Raw genomic sequence first — 14,473 nt, forward strand, 5'->3', positions numbered from 1 at the left:
AGCAATGTCACACATTTCCAAAGAGAATAAGAAAAATCAACACTTGGGGTCCTACACAGGGCCACCGCCCACGTCTATGATCCTGAGATGTGAAGTATCCTTCTGCTGCCTCACCTGGTGTGCTGTGAGGGCAAGACATTCTCTAGGGCTGTCAATGGGGTCACATTCCACTCCTGGGCAGGACCGTGGAGCCAGCCGCAGCTACAAAGCACCAGATAACTGTACTGGTGATAACCACACATCCATGCCCTGAGCAAGGGGTGACTTCAGAAAATACGTGGCAGGATGGAATGTGCTAGTGATGAAAAAAGTCATCGTGAAGCAAACCTCTGCAATGAGTGTGTGTACTCCCTGATTCCCAAAGTCCCCTTCCCTTGCACAGGTTCATATGCACTGTGCATATACACGCACCTGACCCTCCCATTTGTCAGGAGCCAAGACTTCCTCTGGTGGAGTCTCTGGTCCAAACCACACTTCCCCATTCGAGGCCAGGTGAGGGAGAGAGAGCATCCAGGTAGCGCCGACAGCTAATCCATTCACGTTATATTGGATTGGTTTATTTTTGTTTTTGTTTTGCCAGAAATTAATCAGAAAGCATAATCAATGAGAGAAGTTTTCTAAACCATTCTAGAAAAGAAAACGAAGCCACCCAATTGAGTCTCTGATCCTGGCAGGGCCCTCATCTGCCTGCTGAATGCCAGGCTTGCCTCCTGCCAATCATGCCACCTCCTGCTGCCTCTCCCTCTGGCTTGGCAAAAGGAATGCAGGTCTTTGGCAGATATGCTTTCAAGTTTCCTGAATACAAATAACAGAAAGAAAGACAGATGAGAAAAGAACAGGACAGGGGAAGGAAGGGAAGAGAGAAAAAAGGGCAGAATCACATTCCACGTCTCAACTGAGAAGGGGGGCGTGGGAGGGCGGAGAGGGGTACAATCAAGAAGAGAAAGAGAAGATAGGAGGAAAGGAGGGGAAATGCTGGGGGGATGGGAGAAGGAAGGGGAAAGAGGAAAGCAAAGAGAAAAGGGAGGAGGATGAGAGAGCAAGAGGAAAGGAAGTTCCAAAAGATAAAGCACACTTCATTTATTTTCCACCTAACATATTTTTTTGTCAGGTCGTAAGCAGAAACTTGCTGAGAGATGACAATTTTGGCTTATTTTATTTTACTTTTTTGAAAGGCTTGTTTGCTTCACTCTTAGAGATGGATCTCTGGGTGGGATGGACCAGTGACTCAGCCTCTCTTACAAGGAGCCCCCCCTCAAATCCAGGCAAGCGGCATTTCAGGAAAGATGCCTCACTCACTGCCAGGCCTGGGCAGCAGTGAGGGTTAGCGGGACACAGGCTCTTCCCCCGCCACTCCATATTCCGTGGCCAGCAGGAGACCCCGCAGGACACAGCGTGTCTTTGCCGGTTAGTACCAGCCTGGGAGAGGAGGATCTAACAACCCACAAAGCGATCTTATTGTTTTCCCGAGCATTTGTGCACCTTTTAATAAACAATGACCTTAGGTCTTTGAGGGGAAGAAGGAGAGAACTGCCAATAAGAGATTTAATTTACTGTAATCAACCCCTCTTAGCATGCAGAGTCACACATACGAGTAAAAGAATTAATCTCCACCAGAAAGAATTGCCTCTTCGGTGTTATGAATCTAATCACTTATGAGGCTGAGTCGGCAGTTTGGATTTAGACAGAGCTCTCAGGAATAAAAGCCACAAGATCAGGTTTCAAATGCGATCTGAATGGTACACTTCATTGAACTGGGAGCCTGTGGACTACAAAGGGGATGGAATGCAAATAAAGGCATCCTGCCCCTTTCAGACACCCCCACGCTGGAAGCATTTAGGGAATGAATAAATAATTGCGGGCCTCTGGGCCATCCTCGTGCGATGTTCCTCCTTGATGCCACTCTCTGGGGTGGATTGTCAGACCTGCCAATCATCTCCGGCATCCCTATTATGCTTGGGAGATGTGTTTGCTCTGCGTGCACCATTTTAGAATCCTCAGAGTGGAATTTCATAGCCCAGCAATGCTTTTTGCCTTTGACTTTCTCCTAAGCAGGATTTATTGCTTCCAAGACAGATGTGACTTGAATCAATTATGCCTTTTAAGTAGTCACTCTGAAAAGCAGCCTTCAGATTCTCTGGAATACCTTTTGCCTGACTTCATTCAACTTGCAAGCTGATGTCAGAGTATTTCATCAGACTCTAATACTATTAAGAATCCTTTGAGTACGGACCTGAGCAGGCTTTTATACCAACCAAGTTAAGGGATGTGGTTACGCTCTTGAAGAGCATCCTCCAACACGCACACAGATCGGACACCTATTAATATCACGGAATGCAGCCCGAACGGAAGGAGCAATGTGGAAGTTATATTTATATTCTGTTGCCCTCCTATTATGGATGAACTCAGAATATGAAATAAGCACATTCATTCATCTTTGGAACTGAGGTAAGAGGCAATGTCAAAAAAGGATGGAAAATAACTGAATTCCCAAAAATGCTCCCTAAAGACTCTCATTAAAATTAACATCTCTACAGGTGTCAACTTCCAAACTGAAAAACCACATATCACCCCTGGCCAGCCCCCAGATGTTGGTGTCCCTTAGCATTTTATAAGGTTGGCAACACTAATCAAGTGGGGCTTTACCAAGAGAGTATATTTCAGAGGTGATTCTCATTGACCAGCCATGGACCTAGAATCATAACCACAAATAATGTTGCAAAGCGTTAGTGGTTTTGGAAGACAAGAAATGGGGGCAGGAAGGTATTTTTAGACTAAACTAATCACGGTCTAACTCATCCTATCTTGTCTGAAAGACAAGAGCAGGATACTTCCGGTAACAGGAGGCAAAAGAAACAACGTCCCCAGACACCACACTGCTTTCCTACCTGACTTTTCATGATTTGGGTGTTTTTGTTGTTGTTGTTGTTGTTTTTTCTCTCAAGAAGAAGACTCAACCTATGGTCCTTTAGAGTATATGACTTAGGGGGGATATCCACCATATGTTGCTCCATTGAATCTAGCTATTTCAGTGAGAAAATTCTAGCAGGATTTGATTTGGAATCAGGAGAGAAAAAGATAATAAAATGTTCCGACACAGTAATCACATTATATTGGATATTTTAGTCCCATGAGATTAAAAAACAAGGAAAAACTTGCAATCGACGCTACTAAGGATAAACGTTCTCAAATGAATTCAGCATTTAGGGGGAGAAAATATTTCCTTAAGCAACATTCAACATTTTTGCAATCCAGTTCTAGGCACCAGTAAGCTCGTATATGAAGAAGAGGTAAAAAAGATGAATAGCTTTTATTCCCCTAGATTTTGCAAACTGGAGTTTACACAATATCTTTGGGGATTTCTTTAGACAGTTCCCTTGGCTGGGGTGCTAGCTATAGAATTGGGTCCAGGCACCAAGGAAAGCTAATCCTTTCAAGAACAATTGGCTCTCTTTTATTTAGTAAATTGTTCTAAATTTCCCTTTTTTCTGAGTTTTAAAATTGGCTGTTGTAGCTTCAGAATCTTTCCTTTCTCCACCAGACAGGCTCAGGGAGAAAGGAGAAGCTTCATGGGCCACTCATGATAAAGAGGAGAAAGGACACGGGTGACTCAAAAAGAAAGGCTTTGCATAATTTGGGCCATCTCAACTTAGGGGTTGAAAAATCCCATGGGGGCAGCTTCAAACATTGACAGGTGAGAAGTGCATGAAAGCCTTGCCAGTTAAAGTCTTATTGGTACAAGTTCCAGACTTCAGGATTGATTTAAAAAAATCAAACATAAAACGCCACCATGGTAGAAACAGAAGCAAAGAAACCACAGTTCAAAATCGGATACAGAGCGGAACGTAAGAAATCACCAACCATGCTGACCTCACTGCTATTGAACAGAAAACCAGCTCAGGAAGAACGCTTCAGGGCAAATTAATACAAATTCACCAAACCCAAAGGACATTTTCTGAAACATTTCTAGACACTGAGGAGGTAAGAAAGACAATAAAATCCAGCTCACTTTGGCTTCACTCACATAGAAAATCAGCAATCCTTTTAAAACACCTGGTATTTGCCTATTAGCATATTTGGAGGGACCCACCAAAAAAGCCAGAAGGAGATGAGAGACTATTTTTTAAACATTTCAATAAAAAATAGTGCACAAGGAGGAACCTTGAAGAATAACATCTTAACAATAGCATGCAACGAGCTAAATACCTTGTAATTCATTTATTGTTAGCATTAAACAACGACAATAAAAAACCCAAACCAGTGCTGGTTTGCTTACTGGTGGCCCATCAAACGTACCACAACATTCATTAGCTCCAGAGTGACACTGTTTGGAATAATACTGCTCAACCCAAAGCCTTTGCCAGGCATCAATATGCCTGCCAAGTTTGTATGTAAATGGTTTTCGCTTTTCCAAGGCTAGTGGGAGATCTGTTCAATTCTCAGAGACAACGCATGTATTCTTTTTGAGCCCTATTACTTTGACTTAAAAACAAGCTATTTCCACACTAAATCCCAAATAATATCGAATTGGAAACACAGTACTCTATATATCAGAATGTCTGCTGCATGGATATTTATTACAGCGGCAGTTTTAAAGAAGTGTGGTAGTTGAACATCTTTGCACAGATTATGCCGAAAAGAAAACGAAAAAGGAGACCACTGGCCATACGTATATAGAATTTGTGGATCTCTGTACCTGAGTATCCATGAGGAGATGTCTCATCAGTATCATGGAACTTTTCAGAGTCTCCTTCTCAGCGGGTAGAAAGGGGTCTTTGTCCTCCTCCAGCGCCTTCGACTTGGTGACAATAAAATGGGATATCTGGTCATTTAGGGTGTGCAATGACTGGACCGCTGCAAAAAAAAAAGAGAAAGAAGAAAAGTAGAATTGCAACAGGTAGCTTTCAAAGAAACTGGCTAGTAATTTTAAACGGAAAAGTGAGAGTGTCCTAGAAGGGATGAACCAGGCAGCTATAAAGAATCTCCGTGATAGAGCCATGAGTCTCTTCAGCATATGCATTTAACAGCTAACAAATATTTATTGACCACTCTCCAAATGGGCAAGCCTATGTGGGGCGCTTGGGAATATAATCACGAGCAGAACCAGACATGATGTCTGCCCTCATGGAACATCCAGTCTTGTTGGGGAAACTGAAAATAAGCTTCAAAGATGAGTTTATGGTGTGTTTATAAATCAGAGAGTAACAGGATATGAGGGGACAGCCCTAAACTAGATTTACATTTGTGGTAACGGAGTTGGCTATTTGACCTCTAAGCAGACAGCCTCTGTCATTAAGGTTTATGAAGGGACAGTGGCCATGTTTTCCAACAAAGGCCACATGTGTGCTGGGAGGATTATTTGTTCTCTATAATTCCCATAGCACTTGCCATCTGACAGGTGATAGATTTCAAGATTTCATTTATTTTTATGCGTGTTGCCTCTGTCTCTACTTTCTCCACAATGCACTCAGAAAAGCAGAGTGTTGTTGTTTTTTAATCTCTTTGTTCAGAGTTATGTGAACAAATGACTAGAACAGTGCCTGGCAAATAGAAGGTGCTCAATAAATATCGTTGAATTAATTTCCTTATTTTTCCTTGAATTAAAATGTTGTGTCCTTATAGAATTTCTATAATTTTCAGGTGAACCTAGCCTTTCAAACCAAGAATAAGCAAATTCTAGGCATTCTCAGGAAAGCCCACTGCACTAACCACAATTCTGAGGGTGAAAAGAAATCATCAAAAACTCGTACACACAGGAGTTCACACACAGCACTGTACACACAGAGTACTGTTCTCACGTCCTTCCGTGAACACATTAAAATTACAACTAAATTATAGAAAAATCAACCTGGAGAACCATCTGAAGTCTAGTGGAACAGAAGTCCTGTAACTGAAAATATAAAGAAGCTGAATGGAGACTGGTAGAGGGTGCAGAGACGCAAAACAGGCCCCAAACGTCCATGTGGTGGCTGAGAACCGGGAGGGATTTCTCGGCCATGGAGGTTCCCCCCAGAACAGCAAGGGACCCCAGGCCCCTCCTCCAGGCTCCCCAGCCTGGAGTACTGCTGCTGGGAAGAGGAGCCCCCACAAAATTTGGCTGTGAAAAACAGTGGGGATTCCAAACATTCAGGTGGGGAGGCGGCGGGAAACCCAGACAGCCTCCTACATCTCCAGCGCAGACTCATTCACTCGCAGGCACTCACCTTGGGCTCCTGCAGAGGGATGGTGACTTGGGGTGAAGAGGGTCCTCAGAGACATATGGGGAGCAGACTGAGGTGTGTGGCTTTGGGGGGAGGACTGGAGGACAGTCAGCATTTTACCAGTGAGGGGTCTACTTCTGTGCAGCCGCAGCAGGTGGAAGCCGTCTTTCCCATGTTTAGCCCACGCCCCTCAGGCCAAACCTGAATCTGATTGGCCTGGTGAGCTCTGCCGCTCTGCCCTGTGACTCACCCAACTCAAACCCGGCAGGAGGCACTTTCTCATGTGAGCCAGCCCCGCCCACATCTCATTGTTCCTTGGAAAACTATCAGAGTTCACTGGCCCCAGGTGGGTGGCGACTGGCCTCAGTGTGCTCTGAGATTTTGCTGAGTTGCTCCAGGTTCAACCCTGGCACTAAACCAGAATCTACATTGTGATCACAACTCTTCCCACTCATTGTGACCACAACTCTTCCCACTCTAGTGACTCCCTGAGATGCTGCCTCACCCAACTTGTGTATCATACGAAGATTTATATGTGGCTGAAACTTAACGGAGCTGGCAGATGGCAGGCAGCTGGCCTCCAGGTGTCCTGGCTTTTTGTGGAGTTACCCCCTCCCTGGTTCTGGTGGCAGCGGACTTAAATTCACAGCAAAGCCTCTCTCATGTGCCTTCAGGCTTAGCATGGATAGCAAACAATAGTGGATTGCTTTATAGCTCCTACCAGGTAGTCCCCCGCCTGTCACAGGCAGTAGATAACCTGGGCCTGCACCAGAGCCCCTCCCATGAGGCCCCAGAACCGACATACTTGGAGGTTAGATTCAAAACACAGCAGAGCACTGCCCAATTAGCCTCACAAGTGGTACACACAAAGGGTGGTCTCATCAGGCAGCAGAGCCCACCGGCGCAAATCCCATTCCATGTAGTAAGTCCCCCACAAAGCAGCCCATCAGCTGTGGATGTGTACATAGATTAAATTATCAAATCAAAAAATAGGGGGGGGCTGAATGAATAAGAAAACAAAAGCCTTACATACGCTGTCTACAAGAGACTCACTTCAGTTTGAAAGATACACTCAGACGGAAAGTAAATGGATGTAAAAAAGATATTTCATGAAAATGAAAAAAAAAAAAAGCTGGGGTAGCAATACTTACACCAGACAAAACAGACTTTAAAACAAAGGCTATAAGAAGAGGCAATGAAGGAAACAGTAATCCCACTTCAGGGTGTTTATCTGAAGAAACCCCAAAATGCTCCTTTGAGGGACTATGTGCTTCCCTATGCAGCATTCATTGCAGCATTGTTTACAATGCCCAAGATGTGGAAGCAGCCTGGGTGTCCCTGAATGGATAAATGGATAAAAAGGAGGTGGTACATATGTACAATGGAATATTGCTCGGCCAGGGAAGGAAATGGGTTCTTGCCATCTGCAGCCACATGGATGGACCTGGAGGGTGTTATGCTGAGTGGAGTATATCAGATAGAGAGAGACAGATGTAATGTGATTTTGCTTATAGGTGGAATCTAAAAACAAAATTAACAAACAAAACAGAAACAAACTCATAGATACAGAAAACATTTTGATGGTTGCCAGATAGGAGGGGGTTAGGGGTATAAGTGAAAAAAAGGGGAAAGGATTAAGAAGTACAAATTTGTTGTTACACAATAATCGTGGGGATGTAGGGTATAGCATAAGGAATATAGTCAATAATATTTTAATAACTATGCATGGTGTCAGATGGGTACTAGATTTTTGGGGGTGATAGATGGGAGGGGGTTGGGGACAGGGTAAAAAAAGTGAAGGGATTTAAAAGTACAAATTGGTAGTTACAAAATCATCATGGGGATGTAAAGTAAAGCATAGGGAATAGCGTCAATGATACGGTAATAACTATGTATAGTGCCAGGTGGGTATTAGACTAGTCAGGGGGAATCACTTCTTAAATTACATAAATGTCTAAGCACTATGCTGTACACCTGAAATTAATAAAAAGTAATAATTGAATGTCAACTGTAATTGATAAATTTAAAAAGGGGGGGGAGGGAAATAAGAAGTCCAAATTTCCAGGAATACAACAGATAAGTCATGAGGATGTAATGTACAGCATTGGGAATATAGTCAATAATATTGTGACAGCGTGGTACAATGTCAGACGGTTGCTGGGCTTATCACAGTGATGACTTCTTTAGGTATATAAATGTTGAATAACTATGGTGTACCCCTGAAGCTAATATAATATTGTATGTTAGCTACATTTTTAATAAAAATATTTGTTAAAAATTAAAAACCTGGAAAAAAATCCTAGTATACATAGCATGATTGTAAGGACTGCTGCTACTGACCGTGAGGGAATTAAAAGTTCAGATTAGCCTCTGGCTGTGAGTAACTAGAAAACTGTACAATATCTTAGAAACAACTATTTTGTTTGAATGACAGACACCATATGACTGAGATCCTTTAGCAAAGGGAAAAAAAAAAGCAAGTTGAGTCTTATCATCATCAGACATTCTGGGGAAAAAAGTCCAGACTTCAGCTGAGAAAGAGGAACCTAGGGAGAGCCCAGCAATCTCACTGAATTGAGGGGACAGAGATTGAAAAGCGTAAGTTTGCTAAAATTTGCCAGACAGAGTATTCCAGAAAAGGCAGTTACACCGAGATCTTCAGAAATCTGCATAGGGGTCCCTTTGAGTTATTGGCTAAGTATCAATCCTGTGTGTGGGTAAGATAAAACCCTACATGACCTGGTAAGAAAAAAATTCCAGGAGATGACAGTTAAAGCTGGGGAAGCTGGAAGCCAGATAATTCTAAGAGATCTCATGAGGCCACAGATTGTCCGCATGTTCACCAGCCAAAGTGAAGGGGCTTTGTTGGAATACAGGGCACGTTCAGTAGGGATGGCATTAGATATGAATCTAAAAATTCCCAGGAAAAAGACTACTCTACATACATCCAACAGGGTTTAAATATAAGCCTTGTAAGGATTGAACTAATCTACAAGTAACTGAAATACCTGCTAGAAAAAAATTAAAAAGAGCATTTTGTAGCCTTCCCAAATGCAACATTTATAATGCTCAGTAGTCAATAAAAATAACCAGATATGTAAAGAAGCAAGAATGTGTGACTCACACCCTGGAGAAAAAAAAAAATCAGTGTATAGAGACAGACCCATAAATATCAAGCAATCGTATTAGCAAACATCGCTATTGAGACAGTTATTAAAGATATGTTTTGTCATGTTCAAGGTTGTAAAATAAAACATGATTTTAATGAGGAGAAAAATAGAATATTTAAATGAGAACAAAATGGAACTTCCAGGGATGAAAAATGCAATATCCAAAATGAAATTTTTATTGAATGAGATTAATAGCAGATTAAACAATATAGAAGAAATGATCAGTGAACTCGAAACTGTAGTAACAAAACTATCTATAATGAATAAACAAGGCCTCTCTGACACCATAAAACTATCTGACATACAGGTAATTGGAGTCTGGGTCAGGGGGTCAGGGTAGAAGCAGAAAGAATATTTGAAGAAATAACAGACAAATTTTTTCCAAATTTGATTAAATTATAAGTCTACAAATCCAAAAATTTCAATAAATACCAAACAGTATATAAAGAAAACTACACCAAGGCATATTGTAATCAAACTGTTAAACAAACAAACACACAATGAGAAAGAGAAAATCTTAAAACAAGCCAGAGAAAAACAGCACATTACATTGAAAAAAACAAAGAATGTCAGACATGTATCAAAGTCTCTGCAAACCAGAAGATAATCTATGCATCTTGAAAGTACTGAAAGAAAAAAAAAAACACTTGTCAACCTAGAATTCTATAACCAACAGTAATACCTTTCAAAAATGAAGGTGAAATAAAGACTTCTTTAGGTAAACCAAAGCTGAGAGAACCCATCACCAGTAGACATTCATTAAAAGAAATGTTAAAGAAATTTCTTTAGGCAGAAGGAAAATCACATTATGGGGAGATTTTTATGTACAAAAATGAAGAAAAGGATGCCTGATAGGGGCAATAATGTATTGCCCCTTTGAGTAACAGAAACATATTTTCTTTCTCACCATTTAATTAATTAAAATAATAGATGGTTTAAAGCAAAAAAAAAAAATGTAACGTGGGATTGATGACACGGAAAACATATGGCAACAGCACAAAGAATGAGAGGGTGCAAATGGAAGTATATTGTAAGGTCTATATATTACACATATAGTGGTATGCTATTCAAAGGAGGACTCTGTTAAGTAAAATTTGCATATTGTAAATCCTACAGTAAGCAGTACAAATAATAAAGAAATGGTAGTTTTGAACTGTGGAGAGTCAAACTTGAAGGACTGAGCATAGAGTTGCAACCGTAAGCTGTAGAGTAGGAAGAATACAGAATATACATCAGACCAGTTTCTCATTGCACAGGAAGACACTAAGACCTTCCCTGGACTAGAGAAGGAGCCTGGCTAAAACAGAGATAGATGAACAAGAAAGTATGGACCTGATTCCTGCCTACCCTGAATCCTTTTTCTCCAAAGGAGGTGGTTAGAAACCCCTAGAGAGATTTGGGATCTGAAAGCGGAAGTGACTTAGTGTCTTACATCCTGCTGGATGGGGCAGTCTCTCAGTGCACATCCCAATCAATAGGAGGCAGCCAATTTTAGGGTAGAAATGACAGCCGCATGGAATTTTAAGTCAGAGAAGATCTGAAATAGCTCTACTGCCTTACAATCCTCACACCCCTACCCCCACCTCCAGGCTCCCTCAGCATCACTGGGGTTGAAGATATCTCTACTGAGTCCAGAAATGTCCAGAGGGAGAGTCATGGACCAGATACACATCCATAAGACAGGACAATGCAGAAGCTTCCCAAGAACCCAAATAGAAGGGAAAGAGAAAGGGGACAGGGAGCAATTTGAATTTATTTGATATTTACCCAGAAGATACTAAGTTTTTAAGCAGGCGTGACTGAGTTACCATTGGTGGAAGTGTGAGTTCCAGATCTAGCTCGAGTTCCATTATGAAAAGTTAAAAATGACAACAATAACAACAACAGATGACTTGGTGGAGTAGTGACTGTAAACTTTTTATCCCTCCATTTTTCCTCCCTATATTACTTGTAAATAGGAAGACTGGGGCACACCAAACCATAAGGAGAACTATTGAACAGGCATTCAAATAACCAGCCCAGGGTCTAGGACCAATCTCTGGATGGTTCGTACCACATTATCCACCACCATCCTGCCTTCCCTTCCTCTGCCTCCCTGTAGATGGACATGATGTCCTCAAGAGCAAGCCTTTCTTCCTAAGTCATTCTGAGGACACCCCAGTCCCCAAGCCCTGTGCTTATAAACACACAGAGACTGCTGTCAACCAAAACCCTTATCTCACTTCTTGGAAGGGAGGAATTACTGTCAGTGATTTCCACTCTAACAAGGTGAGTGAATTTGGGGTTCTCAAAATGCATTTATTACAGCTCTCTCTACTCTTGTTCCAGAAAATTGAGGCTCAATACCTGAAATATGCTCTAAATTTAAGTTTCTTCTAAATTCAAAAGACACATTGAAAGAGTTAACACTATCCTCCTGAGCTCAAAGAATAGACACTTCCATCAGAAAACTTATTATACTCTATTGTAATTGCTCACGTAAGAAGCCATCGGTGGTACATTTAATTATTGGTTCCCAAACTGCTCCTCTTTGAAATTATCCCTTCAGATCCCTCCTTTGTGATCCTCCTTGGTGGAGAAACATATCCTTGCCTTAAATGTCAGGCTTTGTCATATGACTTGCTTTAGTCAATTAAATGTGAGCAAATATGAGCTATACCATGTTTAAGTAGAAGCCTTAAGAGCCATCACGTGGTTTCACTATCATTTCTCCCCCCTTTGCCATGAGGACAGCCAGCTCCCAGAACAAAGAAGACATGTAAGTGTAAGTGAAAAACAAACCTTTGCTACTATAAAGCACTAAAATCTGGAGGAATGTTTGTTACTGGAGCATAGGTTATTGAAAGCTGACTGTTGCAAAGTCTCTGGACTAAATTGTGATTCCATTGACGGCAAGAATGGAATTTTGTATCACTGTATCACTGGTGTTCAACAAAGGAGAGTCACTTGGGAAATATTTATTGAGTGAATAAATACCGTTGGTTTGAGAGTACAGACTCTAAAGCCAGACAGCCTGGGTCTCAATCCTGCCTGCCCCTCTGACCAGCTGTAATGTAATAAAAACTAAGAATTATAGTTTACTGAGCACCTATCATATGTCATGGGCTTTTCAAACCTTTGTGCAGAATTATGAGTCACTAATAATGTGGGTCCCAGGATCAGAGCCTGAGTTCAAAGCCAGCTTTCCCATTTATTAACTGGGTGAACTCGTACACATTACAGTAGTACCTCAGTTTTCGAACGTCTCCGTTGATGAACATTTCACTTTACGAACGTGTAAACCTGGAAGTAAATGCTTTGGTTTTTGAACACGCCTCAGAAGTCAAACATGTCACTCAGCTTCCGCTGAGTGCAAGATCCTGAGGTCTAGTTGTCAGCTGTTTTCAAACATTTCAGAACTTGAACGGTCTTCCGGAATGGATTATGTTTGAAAACCAAGGTACCACTGTACTGTACATCCCACAGTGTCCAGCACACCGTAAGTTCTCAATAAATGTTGGCTATTGTTATTGGTGAAGATCTATTACAGATGAGGAATCTGAAGCTCAGAGAGTTTTACCCAACAGAGATGAGTCCCAAGGCTGTGACTCTCCAATGCCCATTCTCTGGTTCTCATGATCTTGCTACAATATCACATTACTGACCCAGAATAAGGTCTAACGAGAGACAAGTGGGGTGTTATACCACCAACACTGGCCAAGTGGGGCACAATAAAAGGGCAGGGCAGGATGTCGAGATTTTCTTTTCTTTTTGTTTATTTATTTATTTATTTATTTTGCAAATATAAAACAACTATATAGCAAAGTGCCTGGCACACAGTAAACATTGCATGTATTAAAAATGGTAGGATTTGAATCCCTTCATGGCTGCCTCTCTGGCTACGTTTCTTGACCCTATATCTCCATCTCACAGTTCTTTCATTGAAATTAATAATTATTATTGTTAATAATATTATAGCAAACATCTATGGAGGACTCATGATTTGGCAAATACCATACCACATGTTTAACAGGCATTGCCTCATGTAATCTCCCCAAAAAATCTATTGAAGAAAGTGCCATTGTTACTCCTATTTTACATATGAAGAAAACTTAGATCGAGTGGCTTGCCCAAGGTTATGTACAAGTCAGCGAGAGCGGCACAATTCATACCTGGGCAGAGCCCAGGCACGTAATCCCTACCTTATACCGCCTCCACCCTCATACCACTTTCTCCTCCATCCCCTTCCCACCAATCTCTCCTTCGTGTGGACCCAACTGCCATCCTGGTCCCCTACCCTCTACCACTCCATTCTCACCACTTCCTTTAAGACATAACCAAGGAGCCTGCCCTGATGTATTTCCACCTGGGTGCCACAGAGAGCAATCCTAGGAGTACAGAGTGTCAGGCTGCCTCAGGGGTGCCACCTGGCAATCATCCTGTACTTTTACAGGTGAGGAAACTGGGGCCAGGAAAGATTACCCAGCTTCCTGAAGATGCTGAGGCCGTCGGCTTGAGAGTATGGACCCTGAAGCCAGTCGGCCTGGGTCTCAATCCCGTCTGCCTCTGCCTCTTCCACGAGCTGTAACCTTGGGGCAGTTCCTTAACCCCTCGCTTTTTCCATCTGTAAGTGGGGATAGTAATAGTAACCACTTGATAGAGTTGCTCTGAGAATGAAATGAGACAGTTTGCATGAAGCATGAGACACGGTAGCTGTCACACGGTAAATATATAAAAAACCTTAAATATGATTATTATTCCACAGTGTGTACCTCAAGTCTTTAACTTGCTGATATTAACTAGTTCCTATGTTTGTCACAGGGTCATTAACTCCTTGTTATATAAATAAGCCCACAGTGGTCTCTGTGTTTTGGCCCCTACGTTGTTTATTCACTGCAGGCTGTGACCCATTAGCTTAGAAGCCTGCCAGTGACAAACTCAAATTTGTACACATTCGATTGTTTTAAATATAGCCCCAACAAGCAGATTTTTTAGCTAATTAGAGCCTTTCTGCTTTGCAAACCCCACCAGACTGTGCCCAGCATCTGCTAGCCACAGATAAAATATGGGGACATAAAGACGCCAAGTCATGGTTGCTCTCTGTCCCCAGACTCTCCACTGTAG

At 41.9% G+C, this 14,473-nt stretch overlaps 1 protein-coding gene across 2 annotated transcripts in view; it reads right to left on the bottom strand.

Annotated features, from left to right (window-relative positions):
- KAZN (kazrin, periplakin interacting protein) overlaps positions 1 to 14,473 on the bottom strand; it is a 1,004,356-nt gene that overhangs the window by 763,890 nt on the left and 225,993 nt on the right. For both annotated transcript variants that reach the window (XM_081056296.1, XM_081056297.1), the window contains exon 2: positions 4,697 to 4,854. In XM_081056296.1, the coding sequence (XP_080912422.1) occupies positions 4,697 to 4,854 (158 nt within the window). The remainder of the gene's footprint in view (positions 1 to 4,696; positions 4,855 to 14,473) is intronic.

This window comes from Rhinolophus hipposideros (assembly GCF_964194185.1).
Source record: "Rhinolophus hipposideros genome assembly, chromosome: 8".
In the NCBI taxonomy this organism is placed as follows: domain Eukaryota; kingdom Metazoa; phylum Chordata; class Mammalia; order Chiroptera; family Rhinolophidae; genus Rhinolophus; species Rhinolophus hipposideros.